The sequence below is a fragment of the Nannobrachium achirus genome, assembly GCF_963921795.1.
Source record: "Nannobrachium achirus genome assembly, chromosome: 5".
In the NCBI taxonomy this organism is placed as follows: Eukaryota; Metazoa; Chordata; class Actinopteri; order Myctophiformes; family Myctophidae; genus Nannobrachium; species Nannobrachium achirus.
In genome coordinates this window covers 68,784,332-68,804,846 of record NC_137814.1, presented here as the reverse complement: position 1 = coordinate 68,804,846, position 20,515 = coordinate 68,784,332, and the positions used below count along the sequence as shown (strand labels likewise).

Here is a 20,515-nt window from a genome sequence, read left to right as displayed (position 1 = left end):
ATGAACACATACTGTATGACATTATGCAGAAAGATCATCTACAGTATATTTAGTTAAAGGTGCTCTACATACGGTAATCGTTTTTTATTGTATTTTTTATGTCAATGTCCTTCTTTTTTGTTAAAAGCCTAAAGCTCTTTTTTCTGATAGTCATTGCAGAGTCCCTCTGACTCTTTAACACAAAGAAAATACATGTTCAGGTCAGGATACCAGTTTAATCCAATCAGGAGAGAGAATCCCACAAAGATCAGATTTTTCAGCATCAAATTCATCTTCAAATTGTATCTGCAACAAGTGGCTAAATATGTATTTTTAGACACTCATCACTCATCTTTTCTTTTATTCAATTACATAAAATACGAACCCTTGTTAAAAAAAAACAGTCCTTGAATAGCAGGTGTAAATGTGATGTGGATTCATATTAAAGAAGCTCTTCACAGAAACTGACTCTCTTGCTGGAAGGTTAGCATGCTGACCTGGAAGCCATCATGTAATGTAATAATAAATAGTTTGGAAATGTTGTTTGAAATTACTAATCCTGCCTAGCGATGACATCACAGGTTTCTGAACTGCCCACAGCCATCCAATGAGAGTCAGAGTAGACAGAAATGGTGAGGACCGATTATATGCAGATAAGATATACTAATATAATATTATAATGAGTGAGTATCAGTTTATGAACATAAGGTGCTCCTGCTACATTATAATGTCAGGAATAAAGACGGCGTCAGAAACATTTTTATGACGATGAGAAACTGCTTTGAAGACAGAGATCTGTTCATGTTATCACCAGAGTTGGACAACCACAATATCAAAAGTAGGCTATTGTTATTACTTTACTTTTTCACTCCCTGAAAACATTACTCGTACTGATTTTACATTAAACCCCATGACATTTGTAATTACATCTTTGGTAATTGTTACTTTTGGAGGAAGGCTAACTGTAACTGAGGAGACTAACAGCTGATTGGGTGGAGAGGCAGTCTGGGAAACAGAAGGTCACAGGTTTGATTCCCAGACCTGGCAATGTACCGAGGTGTCCCTGAGCAAGTTGCTTTATCTAAAAAAATATATTTTAAGATACATTTTTGGGGATTTTCTGCCTTTATTGATAGGACGGTAGACTGACAGGAAACAGGGAGAGAGATAGGGAGCGACACGCAAGCAAAGATCGTTGGGATCGGGATTGGAACTCGCAACACTCTGTCAGGCTGGCGTTGAAGCCTAGGGCCCCTGAGCAAGGCACTTGAACCCTATTAGCTCCTCCCACCCCTCAGCCCTCAGCTGGCTGAAGCTAGAAACCCCATGGGACCAACTAGGTCTGATTATTATCAACTGTAACATCATTACTGAAATGTTACAGTCATTAATTATTATGTCTGATTATCATCAACTGTACCATCATTACTGAAATGTTACAGTCATTAATTATTATGTCTGATTATTATCAACTGTACCATCATTACTGAAATGTTACAGTCATTAATTATTATGTCTGATTATTATCAACTGTACCATCATTACTAAAATGTTAGTCATTAATTAATAGATCTGATTATTATCAACTGTACCATCATTACTGAAATGTTACAGTCATTAATTAATAGATCTGATTATTATCAACTGTACCATCATTACTGAAATGTTACAGTCATTAATTATTATGTCTGATTATTATCAACTGTACCATCATTACTGAAATGTTACAGTCATTAATTATTATGTCTGATTATTATCAACTGTACCATCATTACTGAAATGTTAGTCATTAATTAATAGATCTGATTATTATCAACTGTAACATTACTGAAATGTTAGTCATTAATTAATAGATCTGATTATTATCAACTGTAACATCATTACTGAAATGTTACAATCATTAATTAATAGATCTGATTATTATCAACTGTACAATCATTACTGAAATGTCACAGTAAGTAATTATGCTGCTCATTACTGGGAATTAAAGGACTATTTCACCACTTTTCGGTCCTCACTAATGTTCAAGATTAAATGGCACAATGGCACAATCGGTCTGTGTCTCTTATAAGGCGTTAAAAAAAAGGCTGACAATGACATCGATTGGCAGATTAAAAAAAAAGCTATACATAATAGATTGTTATCATCGCGAGAACAATGGCTTCCATTATAACATTGTAACTTTTCACAGAGAGAACGCCTGAAGTTTCTATTAGCTTGGATTCCCCATCGATGATGTCACTGGTAGACGGGTTTCTGAACTTTTTTATCATGAACATTAGTGAGGACCAATTATACGAAGATAGGTTGAAAAGTGGTGAAGTCCTCCTTTTGTAATGTCATTATAGTAATGCGTTTCTAGCATTTCTAGCAACTAGCAACGCCTTACTGCCCAACACTGCTGGTTCTCACAAACAAAAAACAGAAAAACAAAAAATCACATCCAAGTTTATGTTTTGCTGTTGTTGCAAAATTCATACCAAAATATTAAAGCCCCTCCCTTCCCCCGCAGACGAACACATGTACATAATATTGTAACAGTTACACTGCTACACTCATACATACTGTGTGTATGTGTGTACAGTATTGATGTTTTACCTGCTTATTGTAAGTCGCTTTGGATTAAAAGCGTCTGCTAAATGCCTAAATTGTAAATTGTACAGTGATACCAGTACACAGCTCCAGTGGTTTGTTAATTCAACAACAGGTTCTTGATCTGTTTGGAGGTAGACTCGTCGTTTAGATGTTTGGTTGTGTACCTGAGGAGAAAACACATGTTGTTCATACAATCTACATTTGATTCATAAATCATTTAAATCGTTTTTCTAGATTTTTTTTTTTTTTGCTCATTTAGCCTTTATGCCATACATGGGCAACTGGCGGCCCGGGGGCCACATGCGGCCCCCACCTTCACTTAACCCTTAGATGCATGAGTGGGGTCAAAAATGACCCCAGGGGTTGTTATTCTTCAATATCTTTAAAAGTAAAAGTGTTAATATTTTCATATTCCAGGTATTCCTCATGAAACATGTTTGTGACATGAGGGCATTTGCATTTTTATTTATTCTTTCATTAATTTTGAGCAAATGCAGTTTTTGTATCACTACCCCACTCTTCCATGAGTGGGGTCAAAAATGACCCCAATTAAAATCAATGCATTTTTGCAATAAACTACTCTGCTCTCACTCATAACTCTGCCATACTTTTGCCTAGCAACGTGATTTCAACTTTAAAAAACGCTCACACGACTTGAGCCTTGTTTCTGCCAATAGGGACGAGCTGTAATTGTTGAAGCCCCGCCCCCTCTGTCTACTAAACGCATGCAGCAGCTGTCACACTTTGCTGTCACACTTTGCTCTCACACGTAACTCTGGCATACTTTTGCGTAGCAACGTGATTTCAACTTTAAAACGCTCACACGACATGGCACTTTTCTGGCCAATAGGGACGAGCTGTAATTGTTGAAGCCCCGCCCCCTGTCTTCCTATTAGCTGGGCTTTAATCATCCATAACTCCAGTTCGCAGTATGGTACCGTCTCAAATCTTGGTGTCTGGACTTAGACCACCATAGGGATGAGCTGCAATTGTTGAAGCCCCGCCCTCTCTTAAAAGTCTGTTGTTTCCGCCTGCCCTGACGGTCGCTTCTTGCCCTTAGGGTGTCTTACTGGTAATAGTAGTAATAGTAATATTAGTAGTAGTAATATTAGTAATAGTAATAGTAATAGTAGTAATGGTAGTAATAGTAGTAATATTAGTAATAGTAGTAATAGTAGTAATAGTAATATTATTAATAGTAGTAATAGTAGTAATAATAATATTAGTAATAGTAGGAATAGTAGTAATAATAGCTGTGACCGTAGGTCGCAAGTTTATATGTGAACGGTCACATCTTGTCCATATGTATGTATGTATCTCTGTCACGCCTGAGACTGTGGTTCTATGGGTTTGTCGCTCTGACATCATGCTCTGATGTCACTGTGATGTCAGGGGAACCACTCTAACTGAATGTGTTTGCCGCTCTGACAACAGATTTGTTTTATGCCCATACATGGAGTTCCCTGTCATTAATATTAATATGTATATGGCCAAGACAGCGCATATCTGCAGGTGCGTCACCACCATTCATTGTGAGTACGACGGGACACCCCCACTTTCATAAAAACGTAATCTCATCCCCCCCACCTTTTTTGCCGGCCGGGGTGTTTTTTTTTTTTTTTTCCCCTGTGCTGCAAGCTGGCTCTCATCAACACAAGCGTAACCTCTCAGTGGCATGTAGGTGCTATTTGGCTACTATTTTCCAGGACAATTTCAAAATAAACATGTTGAATGATCGATTGTGTAGATGAAAAAAATAAAATAAAGACTCTTGTTTGGAAATGCGCTTCTGTGCAGAGAGGAAATGGCTTTCATAGGACGAGTCTTTAACGGTCGTCCACTCTGTCGTCAGTGCGTATCTTTCTTGCGTCATGATGGACTTGTGGTGAAATTAACAACACACAGGCATAAAGGAATATAAACAGAACACCAAGACAAGACCATGTAGGCTATAAAGGCATTAAACATTGTCCTGCTCGTCTCGTCACTCAGTCAGCAATTGGTGAGTGAGTCGTGGCTATATTAGAGTTGCAGTAATGATGGATGCTATGCTGCTAGCTAACACTGTTTTGGCTAGCGTTGTGGACACATTGTATGGGTCCTGAAAATAGCAGATCTAGAAGTTCACAACGCAGCGCGAAGCGACTCGTTGTGAGCTTGTAGATCGGCTATTTTCACTTCTACTTGTTTGGATTTAGTTTTTCTTGGTTCACGGGCTAAAACGTTTGGGAACCAATACCATCATGCTTGCTGTAGTAGACAGTGGTGTAAAATTAAGTAGATTAACTGAAAAGCTTTTGGAACTGAATGATGATATGATACTGGTGTTGTCTGTCTGTTGGAGTGTTGGTACCAAGAATTCAATCTACTATAACTATAGACTATCTTGCTGGCTGGTGCATGTGGAGAGAGGCAAAGGGAAAGTGTAGTGTGCCGTTCCCGATTGTTTAGCAAAAAAATAAACCGCGGAAATCCGAATAAAACGCGATCAAAACCGCGTGCTTCGCGCGCGTGCATGAGGGCGCGGTTATGTCATCCCCCCCACTCTCCAAGACGTTACGACGCCCCTGCATATCTGTGTGGCTGGTTCTACAGACAGGGATCTCTATGTATGGGCATAAAAGGGATTCTGTTAGTGTGACATCACAGTGAAGCCAGAGTGTGATGTCAGAGCAGCAAACCCATTTTGTTAGAGTGGTTCCCCTGACATCCCAGTGACATCAGAGCATGATGTCAGAGCAGCAAACCCATTGAACCACAGTGTCAGGCGTGACAGAGATACATACATACATACATACGGACAAGCTGTGACCGTTCAAATACTAAACTTGCGACCTACGGTCGCAACTATTATTACTATTATTACTACTATTACTATATTATTACTACTACTATCACTACTATTACCAGTAAGACGCCCTAAGGGGCGAGAAGCAACCGTCAGGGCGGGCAGAAACAACAGACTTGTAAGAGGGGGCGGGGCTTCAACAATTACAGCTCATCCATATTGGCCGTCTATGTCCAGACACCAAGTTTCGAGACGGTACCATGCTGCAAACTGGAGTTATGGCTGTTTAAAGCCCAGCCAATAGGAAGACAGGGGGGCGGGGCTTCAACAATTATAGCTCTTCCCTATTGGCCGGAAAAAGTGCCAAGTTGTGTGAGCGTTTTAAAGTTGAAATCACGTTGATATGCAAAAGTATGCCAGAGTTAGGTGTGAGAGCAAAGTGTGATGGCTGCTGCACGCGTTTAGTGGACAGAGGGGGCGGGGCTTCAACAATTACAGCTCGTCCCTATTGGCGTAAAAAAGGCCCAAGTTGTGTGAGCGTTTTAAAGTTGAAATCACGTTGCTAGGCAAAAGTATGGCAGAGTTATGTGTGAGAGCAAAGTAGTTTATTGCAAAAACGCATTGATTTTAATTGGGGTCATTTTTGACCCCACTCATGGAAGAGTGTAGGTATTGGTTGGTCATGCATCCAAGGGTTAATGCGGCCCCCAGGTTAATATCGTAATACTGATATTTTATTGATTTCAGCTGTTACAATTCCAAACTTGACCTGCTTTAATTCCTTCAGTCTATATTAGTAGCTTAACACATCGGGTGCCCACGTGGTGTCAAAGCGCTAATCTCTTTGATGTTTACGTGTGCCCAACGACGCGTTTGACGCGTTGTACAGTAAACTATACTGTACTGTGCTACTGCACTTGGCTACCGCGGTGATGAAACAAACTCCATTTCCCAACATGCAGCGTGCAATTACGTCACCCGGACGTGCTGTCTGCCCCGTTGACTTCCTGTTTAGCAGCACAAGTGCTGTTTTCTCCGGATTCTCTTCCTTTTTTCATTTTTTTCTCAAAACGGCAGCCTCTTCTACCGGCTGTAACACAAACACTGTGGCTTAGAAATGATAAAAAACGGTCCTGACTGAAAGAGAAGATTTTCGCGGAATAAACAGGATATACTCGGATTACATTTACTCGGATTACTTTTCTCGCCAGTACTTCGAAGGTAGGTAAAATGACGCATTGCCATGGGCACCAGCAAACACACACACGTCGAATACATCCGGGCATCCGATGTGTTAATGACTAGTATAGTAGTATTAAAATGTTTATGTCCAATGTATTTGTATTTAGGTTCATAAACATGATTATATAACTACTGTAAATGCGTTTGAAATTCAATCAAAATGTTACATTTCAGGATTCCAATTCAAAAATAACAAAAAAATAAGATTCCAATTCAAAAGGAGCAAAAATAGCAGATCTACAAGCTCAAAACACATCGCTCTGCGATACGTTTTGAGCTTGTAGATCTGCTATTTTTGCTTCTTTTGTATGAGATACTAGAATGACACGGTACGACATAAGCAAATATGCAATGTGGCCCTCTAGAGTGAAGGTGGAAATATAGTGGCCCTCTAGAGTGAAGGTGGAAATATAGTGGCCCTCTAGAGTGAAGGTGGAAATATAGTGGCCCTCTAGAGTGAAGGTGGAAATATAGTGGCCCTCTGGAGTGAAGGTGGAAATATAGTGGCCCTCTAGAGTGAAGGTGGAAATATAGTGGCCCTCTAGAGTGAAGGTGGAAATATAGTGGCCCTCTAGAGTGAAGGTGGAAATATAGTGGCCCTCTAGAGTGAAGGTGGAAATATAGTGGCCCTCTAGAGTGAAGGTGGAAATATAGTGGCCCTCTAGAGTGAAGGTGGAAATATAGTGGCCCTCTAGAGTGAAGGTGGAAATATAGTGGCCCTCTAGAGTGAAGGTGGAAATATAGTGGCCCTCTAGAGTGAAGGTGGAAATATAGTGGCCCTCTAGAGTGAAGGTGGAAATATAGTGGCCCTCTAGAGTGAAGGTGGAAATATAGTGGCCCTCTAGAGTGAAGGTGGAAATATAGTGGCCCTCTAGAGTGAAGGTGGAAATATAGTGGCCCTCTGGAGTGAAGGTGGAAATATAGTGGCCCTCTAGAGTGAAGGTGGAAATATAGTGGCCCTCTAGAGTGAAGGTGGAAATATAGTGGCCCTCTAGAGTGAAGGTGGAAATATAGTGGCCCTCTAGAGTGAAGGTGGAAATATAGTGGCCCTCTAGAGTGAAGGTGGAAATATAGTGGCCCTCTAGAGTGAAGGTGGAAATATAGTGGCCCTCTAGAGTGAAGGTGGAAATATAGTGGCCCTCTAGAGTGAAGGTGGAAATATAGTGGCCCTCTAGAGTGAAGGTGGAAATATAGTGGCCCTCTAGAGTGAAGGTGGAAATATAGTGGCCCTCTAGAGTGAAGGTGGAAATATAGTGGCCCTCTGGAGTGAAGGTGGAAATATAGTGGCCCTCTAGAGTGAAGGTGGAAATATAGTGGCCCTCTAGAGTGAAGGTGGAAATATAGTGGCCCTCTGGAGTGAAGGTGGAAATATAGTGGCCCTCTAGAGTGAAGGTGGAAATATAGTGGCCCTCTAGAGTGAAGGTGGAAATATAGTGGCCCTCTAGAGTGAAGGTGGAAATATAGTGGCCCTCTAGAGTGAAGGTGGAAATATAGTGGCCCTCTAGAGTGAAGGTGGAAATATAGTGGCCCTCTAGAGTGAAGGTGGAAATATAGTGGCCCTCTAGAGTGAAGGTGGAAATATAGTGGCCCTCTAGAGTGAAGGTGGAAATATAGTGGCCCTCTAGAGTGAAGGTGGAAATATAGTGGCCCTCTAGAGTGAAGGTGGAAATATAGTGGCCCTCTAGAGTGAAGGTGGAAATATAGTGGCCCTCTAGAGTGAAGGTGGAAATATAGTGGCCCTCTAGAGTGAAGGTGGAAATATAGTGGCCCTCTAGAGTGAAGGTGGAAATATAGTGGCCCTCTGGAGTGAAGGTGGAAATATAGTGGCCCTCTGGAGTGAAGGTGGAAATATAGTGGCCTTCTGCATCATCAAAGTTGCCCACCCCTGCTTTATGCCAATGAATTCCCCAAACACACATGTCTGTGATGTCACTAGGGATGGAGCCCTAAACAAGGGTAGCTGGATAACCCGATAACACATTTATTGAGTACCCGGTATCAATACGCTGTGGGCTTATCAAGCTTGTTATCGAGCATAGCGGCCCATGACGTCATGTTTAAACAATCAAGACAAGGCGATCAAGAAATTATTACAGTACTATCCATAATATAAAGTCATTTAACACTTATTGCACACTAATGAATGATTGTTTTAATGATATTTAACGATAATTGTTACTTTTGTCAATTGTTATCTTCGTAGATGGTGGTCAGCCACAAACTCACAGTTGCAACAACTGGCCAATAAAACATACCACTTATGTTCTAAATGTAATAGTGGGCTCAATAAAACATACCACTTATGTTCTAAATGTAACAGTGGGCTCAATAAAAGCCCGGCTCAATAAGCAGGATCGATAAGTTGCTCATTATCAATAAGATTTTAAGAGCTCCATCCCTAGTTGTCACTGGACAGAGAGCCGTCCTACTCCTCCCACCCAACACTCCCTGCTGACAGGTGCCACCCTCAGTCCGTAGTAGGAGCAGTGAAGTCAAGACGTGACTCGCTCATCCCCCGGTTCACGTAAGTAATTTATCTATGGAGAATAACATTGGGTCATCTTAAAATCGTCTCATATAAGCATTGTGGTCCAACAATAAACAAACGGTCTTTGCGATATTGTCGGCGAGGTGGCTCTGTGTGGTTTATGATAGTCAGTCACTCATATTTGATAAAGCCGGTTTCTAGCGAAAATGTAACTAATTCGGCGACAGTAACATTAGGGCGTTTTCTCACCATCAGTTGATTCTTCATATCCATATGAGTCAAACCACTGAGATCATTTGTTTATGTTTGGAACACAGTTCTTATATGATGCGATATGAAAAAAAGTCTATGGGAATTCAGAATGGGGGGAAAAAACCTGAACCAAGTATGGGTAAATGACGTCAAACTTCACTGCTCTATACATGACAAATATCACATTCCTCCCCGCCTGGCTCCCCACCCTCGAACACGGACCAATTGAGTTCGCATTCCACCCGACGAAGCCACGGTGGATTTGAACCCACAACCTACCATTGTGCTCGAAATTATTCAAACCCCTCTGAAAATTAGGTTCAATAGTGTAGCCACTGTTAACACTGTGAACTATGCTCAAAACCGTACCTTTGGGAACATCCATTGCCTTTGCAATAGTTTTCCTCTTTTGTACAAATCTTTTCTCTGAACTAAGCAATAATCTCTTCTCTGAACTTTTCTGATCATTCCTTAGATTTAGCCACATCTTGTGCAAATATTTAAGCCATTGATTAGTCGATTGCAGTTGATTACAAATTATTTCGGGTGTGTTTAAGAGTTGAATAAATGAAATTGAAAGTGGCATTGAAAGTGGCATTTAGCATTGAAGTTGGAAAAAAATACACTACAAATATTACTTTTGTTGAGCTATTTACATTGTTCTGGTAGGATTTATTTACGTCATTCAGTTGACAGTTTGAATTTAGCACCCTGAGGTGTCTTACTAGTAACAATTACTCTCTATTCCATCATAACCATAACAAGACTTTGCTTATTGAGCCTTGAAATGTCTAATGTTAATGAAGATTAAATCAAGAATCTTCATGAAGGGAAAATAAATGTTTTCAAATGAAAATATGATTGATTATTGTGTTAATAATCAATCAATATCTGTTCCCACTGACGTCATATTAGAGCTAACTCAATATTGAGTTAAGATACCGTATGTAAAACTTGATGTTTGAAGACCTTTCTGTAGTGATTTGATGAGGATACAGTGTACCGAGTTATCATTATCATTATAACAGCTTATAATAAAAGATAAAGATGTGTGTTTGAACCTGAGAGCGTTGAGCAGTCCTTCCACACTGTTTGGAGGTTGTTCCTTCAGGACCTTGATGCACCCTTTCATCTGAAACAAACACATCACATCTCACATCACAACACACATCACATCACATCTCACATCACAACACACATCACATCTCACATCACATCACATCACATCTCACATCTAAACACACATCACATCACATCACACATCACAACACACATCACATCTCTCATCAAAACACACATCACATCACACATCACATCTCACATCTAAACACACATCACAACACACATCACATCTCACATCTAAACACACATCACATCACACATCACAACACACATCACATCTCACATCTAAACACACATCACATCACATCTCACATCACAACACACATCACAGGTGTGCTGGTGGACGCACCTGGCACAATCTAATGAACTATTTTCTTCAACCTGAACAATACAAAATAATAATAATGGTTTCATTTTGGGCCAAATGTCTTATTGCTTTATTAAGTAGAGGTGTAATAAGCAGGATAATAAACAGTGATCAAGGCCTGTCAAGGTTTATTTCTCAACAATGATCTGATCGCTGTTCATTATAAAACATTGCATATTCACTGAACAGTTGCTCATCTCTGGTTTTCATACATTAGTAAAAAGACAATTTCTTGACTTGATGTCTTTTAGAAGATCATAATTCATCCAGGATTGTGTTCTAACTGTAATTCTGTCAACCTCCACAGGGGAAGTTTGGAAAGTTCAGACTGGAGGTTGGTAACTGGCACCCCCTAGTGTTCACATTCAACCTCACATTCAGTTATTTTATTGTCCCCAACTCTGACTTGTTTTAGCAGATTAAACTGTCTATCAGCATTAATAAGCCTTTTATTGTTTAATGCAACACTCATTTATTAACCACTTTCAACGTGGCATCCCTGTTCTGGGAATGTTATTATAGGAGATCATTTTCCAACATTATCTCTTTTCACCCCGAAACAAAAGTATGAAAACCTAAATTTTTCATACTTGGAAGCAGGGCAGGAAACCGCCGTTGCCTTAATGCCCCGCCTTAATGCCCCTCAAACCAATGGCATGACCTGAGGCCACAGTGGACTTAATGCCCCTCAAACCAATGGCATGACCTGAGGCCACAGTGGCCTTAAAGGATTAGTTCACCCCCAAAATATTTTTTTTTCCTATTGATTACTCATGCCATGGAAACTTGAGTTCAATAATATTTTTTGTTTCTTGTCACATTCCTAAGACAAAAATGTGAGTACAATGAATTTACCCGAATGCATTTGGGTCCCCATCCGGAATCAATGGGGGTAAATTTACTAGAATCACATCATTGTCTTAGGAATGTGACAAAAAAATTAAAATATTATTGAACTCAAGTCTCCATGGCATGAGTAATCAATAGAAAAACAATTATTTTGGGGGTGAACTAATCCTTTAATGCCCCAGCTGACTGTGGCACTTTCTCCTCTTGTCTCTTTCTTGTCATGTAGACACCAGTGTCTCTTTCTTGTCATGTAGACACCAGTGTCTCTTTCTTGTCATGTAGACACTAGTGTCTCTTTCATGTCATGTAGACACCAGTGTCTCTTTCTTGTCATGTAGACACCAGTGTCTCTTTCTTGTCATGTAGACACCAGTGTCTCTTTCATGTCATGTAGACACCAGTGTCTCTTTCATGTCATGTAGACACCAGTGTCTCTTTCTTGTCATGTAGACACCAGTCTCTTTCTTGTCATGTAGACACCAGTGTCTCTTTCTTGTCATGTAGACACCAGTGTCTCTTTCATGTCATGTAGACACCAGTGTCTCTTTCTTGTCATGTAGACACCAGTCTCTTTCTTGTCATGTAGACACCAGTGTCTCTTTCATGTCATGTAGACACCAGTGTCTCTTTCTTGTCATGTAGACACCAGTCTCTTTCTTGTCATGTAGACACCAGTGTCTCTTTCTTGTCATGTAGACACCAGTGTCTCTTTCATGTCATGTAGACACCAGTGTCTCTTTCTTGTCATGTAGACACCAGTCTCTTTCTTGTCATGTAGACACCAGTGTCTCTTTCTTGTCATGTAGACACCAGTGTCTCATTCTTGTCATGTAGACACCAGTGTCTCTTTCTTGTCATGTAGACACCAGTGTCTCTTTCTTGTCATGTAGACACCAGTGTCTCTTTCTTGTCATGTAGACACCAGTGTCTTTTGTTGAGATTCTGAAATCTTCCCCAGAGTCCCCATCTTTAAACCAATCCAGTAACTTTGATTGGTGCAGGGCTGAGCATGGATCAGATTGTAAATACCAGATCAGGTTATCATCCCTAACCCTTAAATTCAACAAATTATTTCAATGGACTAAAATCTTGTTTTATTTGATGGCCTTCCTGCCCTGGCATTTGACCTTTGTGCCCTAAAAAAATGGACAACCCCAAAAGCCAAGTGGCCTTGCCCCTAAAATGATGAAATTCCAGGCCTAGACAATTTGCCCTCCTGGCATCCAAACTGTGGAATAAACTCCCTGTCGCACTTAGAACAACAGAATCACTCCCTAGCTTCCTCCGTGGACTGAAGACTCACCTCTTCAGACTCCACCTAAACCCATAGCACTACTGTAACACTCCCCTTCCCTCGATGATCATACATGAAGCTAGTTAGCATTTATTAGGTTTTAAAAGTTTTTTACTGATTGGGTGCGTGGTTGACCTATATTATTGTTTTTTCTAGATTGATATTCCTATGCATTTGTTATATTTATATTGTACCACTGACATATCATCTTGCTTGTTATAGTGATGTGCATTACCTGCTTATTGTAAGTCGCTTTGGACTAAAAGCATCTGCTAAATGCATAAACTGTAAACTATAGAAGTATGAAAAACGGAGGTGAAGTTCATGGTGTTCCATACAGTAAGGTCAGAGGGAGGTGAAAGGTCATCCTGTAAGGTCAGAGGTCATACATACATCTATGTTGGAGGTCTTGACGAAGGCTCCAGCAGGATGGACCTAGTCATAGAGGATGATGACCCCCACCATCACCCTGAGACACAACAACACTGTCTCTTCACTGGTGAAACGACTCTTATACTCCCTGTAAACACATTAATATTATCATTAATATTATTATTATCATTACAACACTGTCTCCTCACTGGTGAAACGACTCTTGTAAAGAGTCGTTGAAAATTGAGAGTTGTGGAAAATTGGACTTGTTTTATTGCTGGTCTTGTGTTGAAGTCTGTATGTGTCTATGTGTTTTTTAATGTGGTGTATTTATTTTAGTGTTTCTCGTAGGCTGGCACTTGTTGCACATTACAACACATTTCTATGTAAACAGAAAATAAACTGACTGGAACTTGAACTCTCTCGCTCGTGTGTGTGTGTGTGAGTGAGTGTGTACATGTGTGTAGTAAGTGAGACAGCATTAGAAGGTATTGAACTCACGGTGTCTCCAGCATCACCTTACACACACAGGCCATGGTGCTCAAACAGTCTGTGGTGTGTTCTACCGGGACGTCTGGGTTCTGGAACACACAGGTACAACCACAGGGTGTTACTGATGTACTGACCAGTACATCCACAGGGTGTTACTGATGTACTGACCAGTACAACCACAGGGTGTTACTGTTGTACTGACCAGTACATCCACAGGGTGTTACTGATGCACTGACCAGTACATCCACAGGGTGTTACTGTTGTACTGACCAGTACATCCACAGGGTGTTACTGATGTACTGACCAGTACAACCACAGGGTGTTACTGATGTACTGACCAGTACAACCACAGGGTGTTACTGATGTACTGACCAGTACAACCACAGGGTGTTACTGTTGTACTGACCAGTACATCCACAGGGTGTTACTGTTGTACTGGGAACTGACCGGTAAAACCCAGGGGCATTGTTCCGCCGATTTAAAATGATTCCAATACGGAACTAAAACTTCCTATGATTGGCCGCTAGTTACGCTGTTTCCCCCCCCCCCCCGGCCGATCGCAAAAAGAATTGTTCTCCATTGGATCCCATTAATTTTCCCCTTTCGTTTTCTAACCTTAATTAACATTTTCATAAATACTTTATGGTTCCTATCGCTAGTTAAAAATTGCCTTTCAATCACGATGATATGCATTTTGTGAAAATAAGGTCCCAGTTATGTTAAAATTGATGATAAAGTTGCGGGGGGGGGGGGGGGGGGGGGGGGGGGGCGTGGCCAACTAAACTGATACCAGCCGGCTGTGTTCTTCTTCGTGTGCTGTAGTTCGGGAGGCTCCGACCACATTCTCCCATGTATCCCTGCGGTTGCACGTGACCGTTGGCAGCCAATAGCCTCCTCTGGTGCTTTTACAATCTATGATGGCGACACCCATGCCAAGGACCCAAAATGCGTCTTTTGCGCTGCATAGAAACCAATGGCTTCGCTTTGTCCATATATTTTTTACAGTCTATGGTACAACCACAGGCATTCAAATCATAACCTCAAAAATATCGATAACTTCACAATCAAAGTGGGTGACAAGGTCATAACACGAAAAAACGAAATCTCCTACTTAGGATGTATCCTTGAAGCTAATCTTTCCAGCGAAAAGATGACTTCAAAGGTAATCTATCTATAAATGCGAGAAGTCTCTGCGTGTGTGTGTGTCTGTAATCCGCGTATCTCGAGAACCGTTCGTCCCACCGGCTTCAGATTCGGCACGCGCGTTCCCCGCCGCGGCACGGAGTGCAGTGCCGGGTCTCGACCCGACCCGACGCGCGGTTTTCCCGAACCGGCGCGAAACGTTCGGAATCTCCTTATGCGGGGTTGATTGTTGACATCAGGCTGTTTCTGAGGAAATCGGCGAAAGCTCTGACTCATTGTGACATCACTTCATAAAAGGCTCTGACATCACGTACGCCACATGAGTCAACAAAAAATCTCTGTGAGTGTGTATGTATGTAGGTAATCCGCGTATCTCGAGAACCGTTCGTCCCACGGGCACGCGCGTTCTCCATATATGGGCATAAAATGAATGCCCCCATATGAGAACCGTTCGTCCCACAGGCACGCGTGTTCTCCATATATGGGCATAAAATGAATGCCCCCATATATGGGCATAAAATGGATAAAGGGACACAGACAGACAGATTCAGAGATCTCCATATATGGGCGTGAAATGGACGCAAATAGACAGATATCTCCATATATGGGCATATATGGGCATAAAATGGACCCAGAACTATATGGACGCAAATGGCATATATGGGCATAAAATTTACGCAGAATCACAAAGATCTCCATATACGGGCATAAAGGGACACAGACAGACACACAGACAGACGGATACAGAGATCTCCATAAATGGGCATAAAATGGACGCAAATGGCATATATGGGCATAAAATTAATCACGTACGCCACATGAGTCAACAAAAAATCTCTGTGAGTGTGTATGTATGTAGGTAATCCGCGTATCTCGAGAACCGTTCGTCCCACGGGCACGCGCGTTCTCCATATATGGGCATAAAATGAATGCCCCCATATGAGAACCGTTCGTCCCACGGGCACGCGCGTTCTCCATATATGGGCATAAAATGAATGCCCCCATATATGGGCATAAAATGGATAAAGGGACACAGACAGACAGATTCAGAGATCTCCATATATGGGCGTGAAATGGACGCAAATAGACAGATATCTCCATATATGGGCATATATGGGCATAAAATGGACCCAGAACTATATGGACGCAAATGGCATATATGGGCATAAAATTTACGCAGAATCACAAAGATCTCCATATACGGGCATAAAGGGACACAGACAGACACACAGACAGACGGATACAGAGATCTCCATAAATGGGCATAAAATGGACGCAAATGGCATATATGGGCATAAAATTTACGCAGAATCACAAAGATCTCCATATACGGGCATAAAGGGACACAGACAGACAGATTCAGAGATCTCCATATATGGGCGTGAAATGGACGCAAATAGACAGATATCTCCATATATGGGCATATATGGGCATAAAATGGACCCAGAACTATATCTGCAGTGATCTCCATATATGGACATAAAATGGACGCTGACAGACAGACAGATAACAGATATCTCCATATATGGGCATAAATGGACACAGGCAAACAGATGGTCAAAACGGGTCCTATGACAACAGGTATAATGGGGTTTGCATTAAAGGGCGGGGCATTCATTCCCTATTTACATTGTTCCGAGTTGGCCAGGTCGCCGACTAGACTTATTCTAGTAAATAAAATTAGGCTAGTCAATCTAAGGTTTGACACAAAAGAAATTGCAATAGTAATGGTTCAAGGTTTCTTATGATCCTTAGGGTCATCCAAATAACATATTAAAAGTTGTGAATTATATATTTAGTGGATCAAGGTAAATTTAGAGGGTTCATGTTTGGGTCCATTCACTTACTATACAGGAAAAAAAGACCCCCCAAAAACTTCTTTAATTAGCATGTGAGGGGTCTAACTAGGGTTTTTTCATGGTCCTGAATCCATTATAAGCATTCGTTTTGCACAAAAAAAATCGTCGGGTTAAAAACGGACACCAAAAAACAGAGCAGCTGACCCCAGAAAAGTGATGACTCATCACTAAACCATAGTTCTATGGGTCCGTTTTTAGCCCAAGGAATGTTTTTTGTGCAAAACAAATGCTTGCAATGGATTCAGAATCATGAAAAAACCCTAGTTAGACCCCACACATGCTACTTAAAGAAGATTTTTTGGGGGTCTTTGTTTCATGTATAGTAAAGCCCCTTTTCCACTGGCACAACTCCACGCCACTCCACACCACACCGCCCACTTGTGCCAGGTTTTCCACTACAAGTAGAGTGGTGTGAAAGTGGTACTAAACAGGGTACTAAAAAGTATCCACTCTAGAGTAGGTCTGAGCTAGGTCAAACAGGGCCAAAAACATCATAATGACTGATCACTCACTGACTTTTCATTTGGACCCCCAGGATATAGTTGTAATACATGATAATAGATTCTATTGTGTTATAACCACTATCATAATCTATTATAGTGTATTATAATTATCATAGTAATACATTAATACTTTATAGTGGATTATAATCAGAGTTATAATCCATTATAGTGCATTATAATTAGGATAGTTGTAATACAAATTTATATTGTATTATAATCACAGTTAAAAGAGTCAATTTGTTTCTTACCGATAGGGGTACTTTTGTGTAATGGAAAATGTAGATATTTTTATGTGGTGTGGTGTGGTGTGGTGTGGTGTGGTGCTAAAACTGCAGTCGAAAAGGGGCTTAAGTGAATGGACCCAAACTTGAACCCCCTGAATTTACCTTGATCCACTAAATATATAATTCACAACTTTTAATATGTTTTTTTGGATGACCCTAAGGATCATAAAAAACCTTGAACCATTACTATTGCAATTTCTTTTGGGTCAGGCCCTTTTTTAGCTTAGATTGACTGGCCTAAATCAACCAACAAACTCGTTTCCTACAGAGGATCGCCCCGATGGTCAACTTCAACACACTGAAGACCATAGCTGGTGCAACAGTCCAGCCCCTCTTTGACTACGGAGTCCACGTATGGTATCCCCACAAGCCCTAAAAACAAAACTCCAAACAGCAAACACACGCACGCACACGCACATCTTACTTCAGAAACAAACTTCAAACTTGGTGGTGGCGTCGCTCAGTGTCTTCAACATGGGCGTGGCACTGGCGTAGAATAGAGACATCCGATTGGCCAGCTCGGTGTTGACATCAAAATCATCCTCTGACTGAAAAACAACAACAACATGTCTGTCATGAAACATTTTATTGACAGGCCTACCAGAAGACTCGCCCTCAAAGTGGTAGAATTATACTTTAGTCGTTATTTCTGTCTCGGATCTGTTGAAATAGCGAGGGACAGATATTGATAATAAATCTGCTTGGAGGTCTGACTACAAAATGATGTCACGGCTTAAAAGCCCCATAGAAACCCTTGGCCATTTTAACTGGACTCCTGTCTGATGGCAGTCTGGCAGAGGTTTACACACACACACACACACACACACACACACACACACACACACACACACACACACACACACACACACACACACACACACACACACCAAAAACAAAAGTATAAAATCTGTTTTAATGACATAAACATATCACTGCAGAAACGTATCTCCATATTTCAAGGTAAACTTTTTTGCAGTGGCTCAGGGGTAGAGTTGCCGTTTTAGAACACAGAGGGTTCCCAAAGGGTTCCCAGTTCGATCCCGGGCTCCCCCAGAATTAGTGTCAAAGAGTCCTTGAGCAAGACTGCCATCGGTGTATGAATGTGTGTGTGAATGTGTTAATGTAATGCACAATCTCTGTAAAGCGCCTTGGATAAGGGCACTATATAAATGCACCATTTACCATTCACTACAGAATTAAAAAAAATAAAGAACGCCCTGCTTTGTCACTCAAACGTTGGTGATGCAAGCTCATAACACAACACCTGGTCATGCATTGTGATGCGCTATTCTTGCTATTTATGAAACATTTAGAAAGTGAAACAAGCGTTCAACGTGCACTCATGCTACTAGTTAACTTATCCCATGCAGCTCAGCAGAATGCGAGAGTGGCTTTAGTTTGATGAACCTAATATAATAATAACATCACTCCGTTTGCGACTGCATCCAGAACGTGTGTCAGCTAATGTTCATCAGTACTGCATGGACCTCCGCTCCGGTTCTGGAAACCAGAGCCCTGTAAGGACTTGGTTGCCAACGCATCGCGCCACAAGCACTCAAACCAGAGTGGCACAGCCTGTCGTGTCAGATAACCCAGACCCACTCTGGCAGTTGTTATAACTAAACAGGGGAACTTACTCTAATCTTTTTGGTTCATTTCTTTTAAGAATTAATGTGCTATCCAAAACATGCGTTTACCACTTTCACCGTTTGTTATATAATGCATTAATGATTGATGATTGAATATTGACTACATTGTTTAAATGTCTTATGTCCAAATGAAAAGCACAAAGTAACATCGTGTGAGACTCTTTAATTAAGATTTATGAGCTATGTTGTGTTTTCTACAAAACGATTAAATATTGAATATAATTGCACCGTTGTCGTTTACTTTTGCGCGCAAGCGCATTGACGCGCGTGCATGTGCGTGCGTGGGGCGTTGCCCCCACTTCCAAATTTAGCACTACAAGACTGTAGGAGAGGAGAGGAGAGGAGAGGAGAGGAGAGGAGAGGAGAGGAGAGGAGAGGAGTATTCAAAGTATTCGAATAGTCGAATATTCGACAGGACTCGCCAAACTGTCAAATATTAAAGGCCTGCTGACACGCCCCGAAATTATAATAGTATGATAGAAAACAGTCTGAAATAGTCTGAAACTCATGTCACAGTGTAATCTGCCCCTCGCCCCACCAACAACAGCTGACCAGTACAGTAAGTAGTCTAAGTACAGTCAATAATTTGATTGGCTTATAATTGCGCATTCCCACAATGACATCATAAAAATATTAATTCATATTTTAACATGACTATTTAAAGTGACCGTACCCCTTTAGGTGACAGCACCCCTTTAAGTAAGCAAGAGGCGAACATTGTGAAAATAGCAGATCTACATGCATGTAGATCTGCTATTTTCACAATATTTATCTGTGGAACCGGGTCACATTAAATGTAATACCTACAATTTCAAGTGCTTGTCAGGGTGGGGGTCCCCAGTTCAAATATGTTTATTTTGAGGGTCACAGCCTAAAAAGGTTTGAGAAGCCCTGGCATAGAGCATTAACACATTCATCCACCAGGGGCATTGACAACTCATTCTTATGACTTCCTATCTAGCCATGCTTTATAAACTCTATATTTTTTAAAGAGAAAATAAAAATAAGCGAATATTCGACTTCAGTGAACAACGTCGAATAGTGACTTTGATATTCGAATATTCGAATATTTGGTGAATGCCCTACCTTGAGCTCGTCGAACCTCAGGGTAAAATGGAGGATCTCAGCAAACTGTCTGGCCAGAGCCTGCTCCTGCTCCAGATGCTGAGTGGGAGAGCTGGGAGAACTGGTGAGAGCGGTCAGCAGGGCTCGAAGAGTACACTCTGGAGAAAGATAA

At 41.1% G+C, this 20,515-nt stretch overlaps 1 protein-coding gene and 1 pseudogene across 2 annotated transcripts in view; both read right to left on the bottom strand.

Annotated features, from left to right (window-relative positions):
• Positions 1 to 2,582: 2,582 nt before the first annotated feature.
• Positions 2,583 to 20,515, bottom strand: part of LOC308284505 (CYFIP-related Rac1 interactor B-like) — a 218,603-nt pseudogene continuing 200,670 nt past the window's right edge. Inside the window, exons 3-7 of the transcript XR_013963345.1 lie at positions 18,067 to 18,177; positions 13,850 to 13,929; positions 13,370 to 13,496; positions 10,406 to 10,476; positions 2,583 to 2,738 (exon numbers count right to left, since the gene is read on the bottom strand). The product of XR_013963345.1 is annotated as a CYFIP-related Rac1 interactor B-like (transcript). The remainder of the gene's footprint in view (positions 2,739 to 10,405; positions 10,477 to 13,369; positions 13,497 to 13,849; positions 13,930 to 18,066; positions 18,178 to 20,515) is intronic.
• The window catches only part of LOC308286126 (CYFIP-related Rac1 interactor B-like), a gene marked incomplete at its 3' end in the record, with an annotated part of 28,763 nt that continues 27,338 nt past the window's right edge, over positions 19,091 to 20,515 (bottom strand). Inside the window, exons 5-6 of the mRNA XM_080727082.1 lie at positions 20,365 to 20,501; positions 19,091 to 19,204 (exon numbers count right to left, since the gene is read on the bottom strand). Coding sequence (XP_080583208.1) covers positions 19,091 to 19,204; positions 20,365 to 20,501 — 251 coding nt within the window. The remainder of the gene's footprint in view (positions 19,205 to 20,364; positions 20,502 to 20,515) is intronic.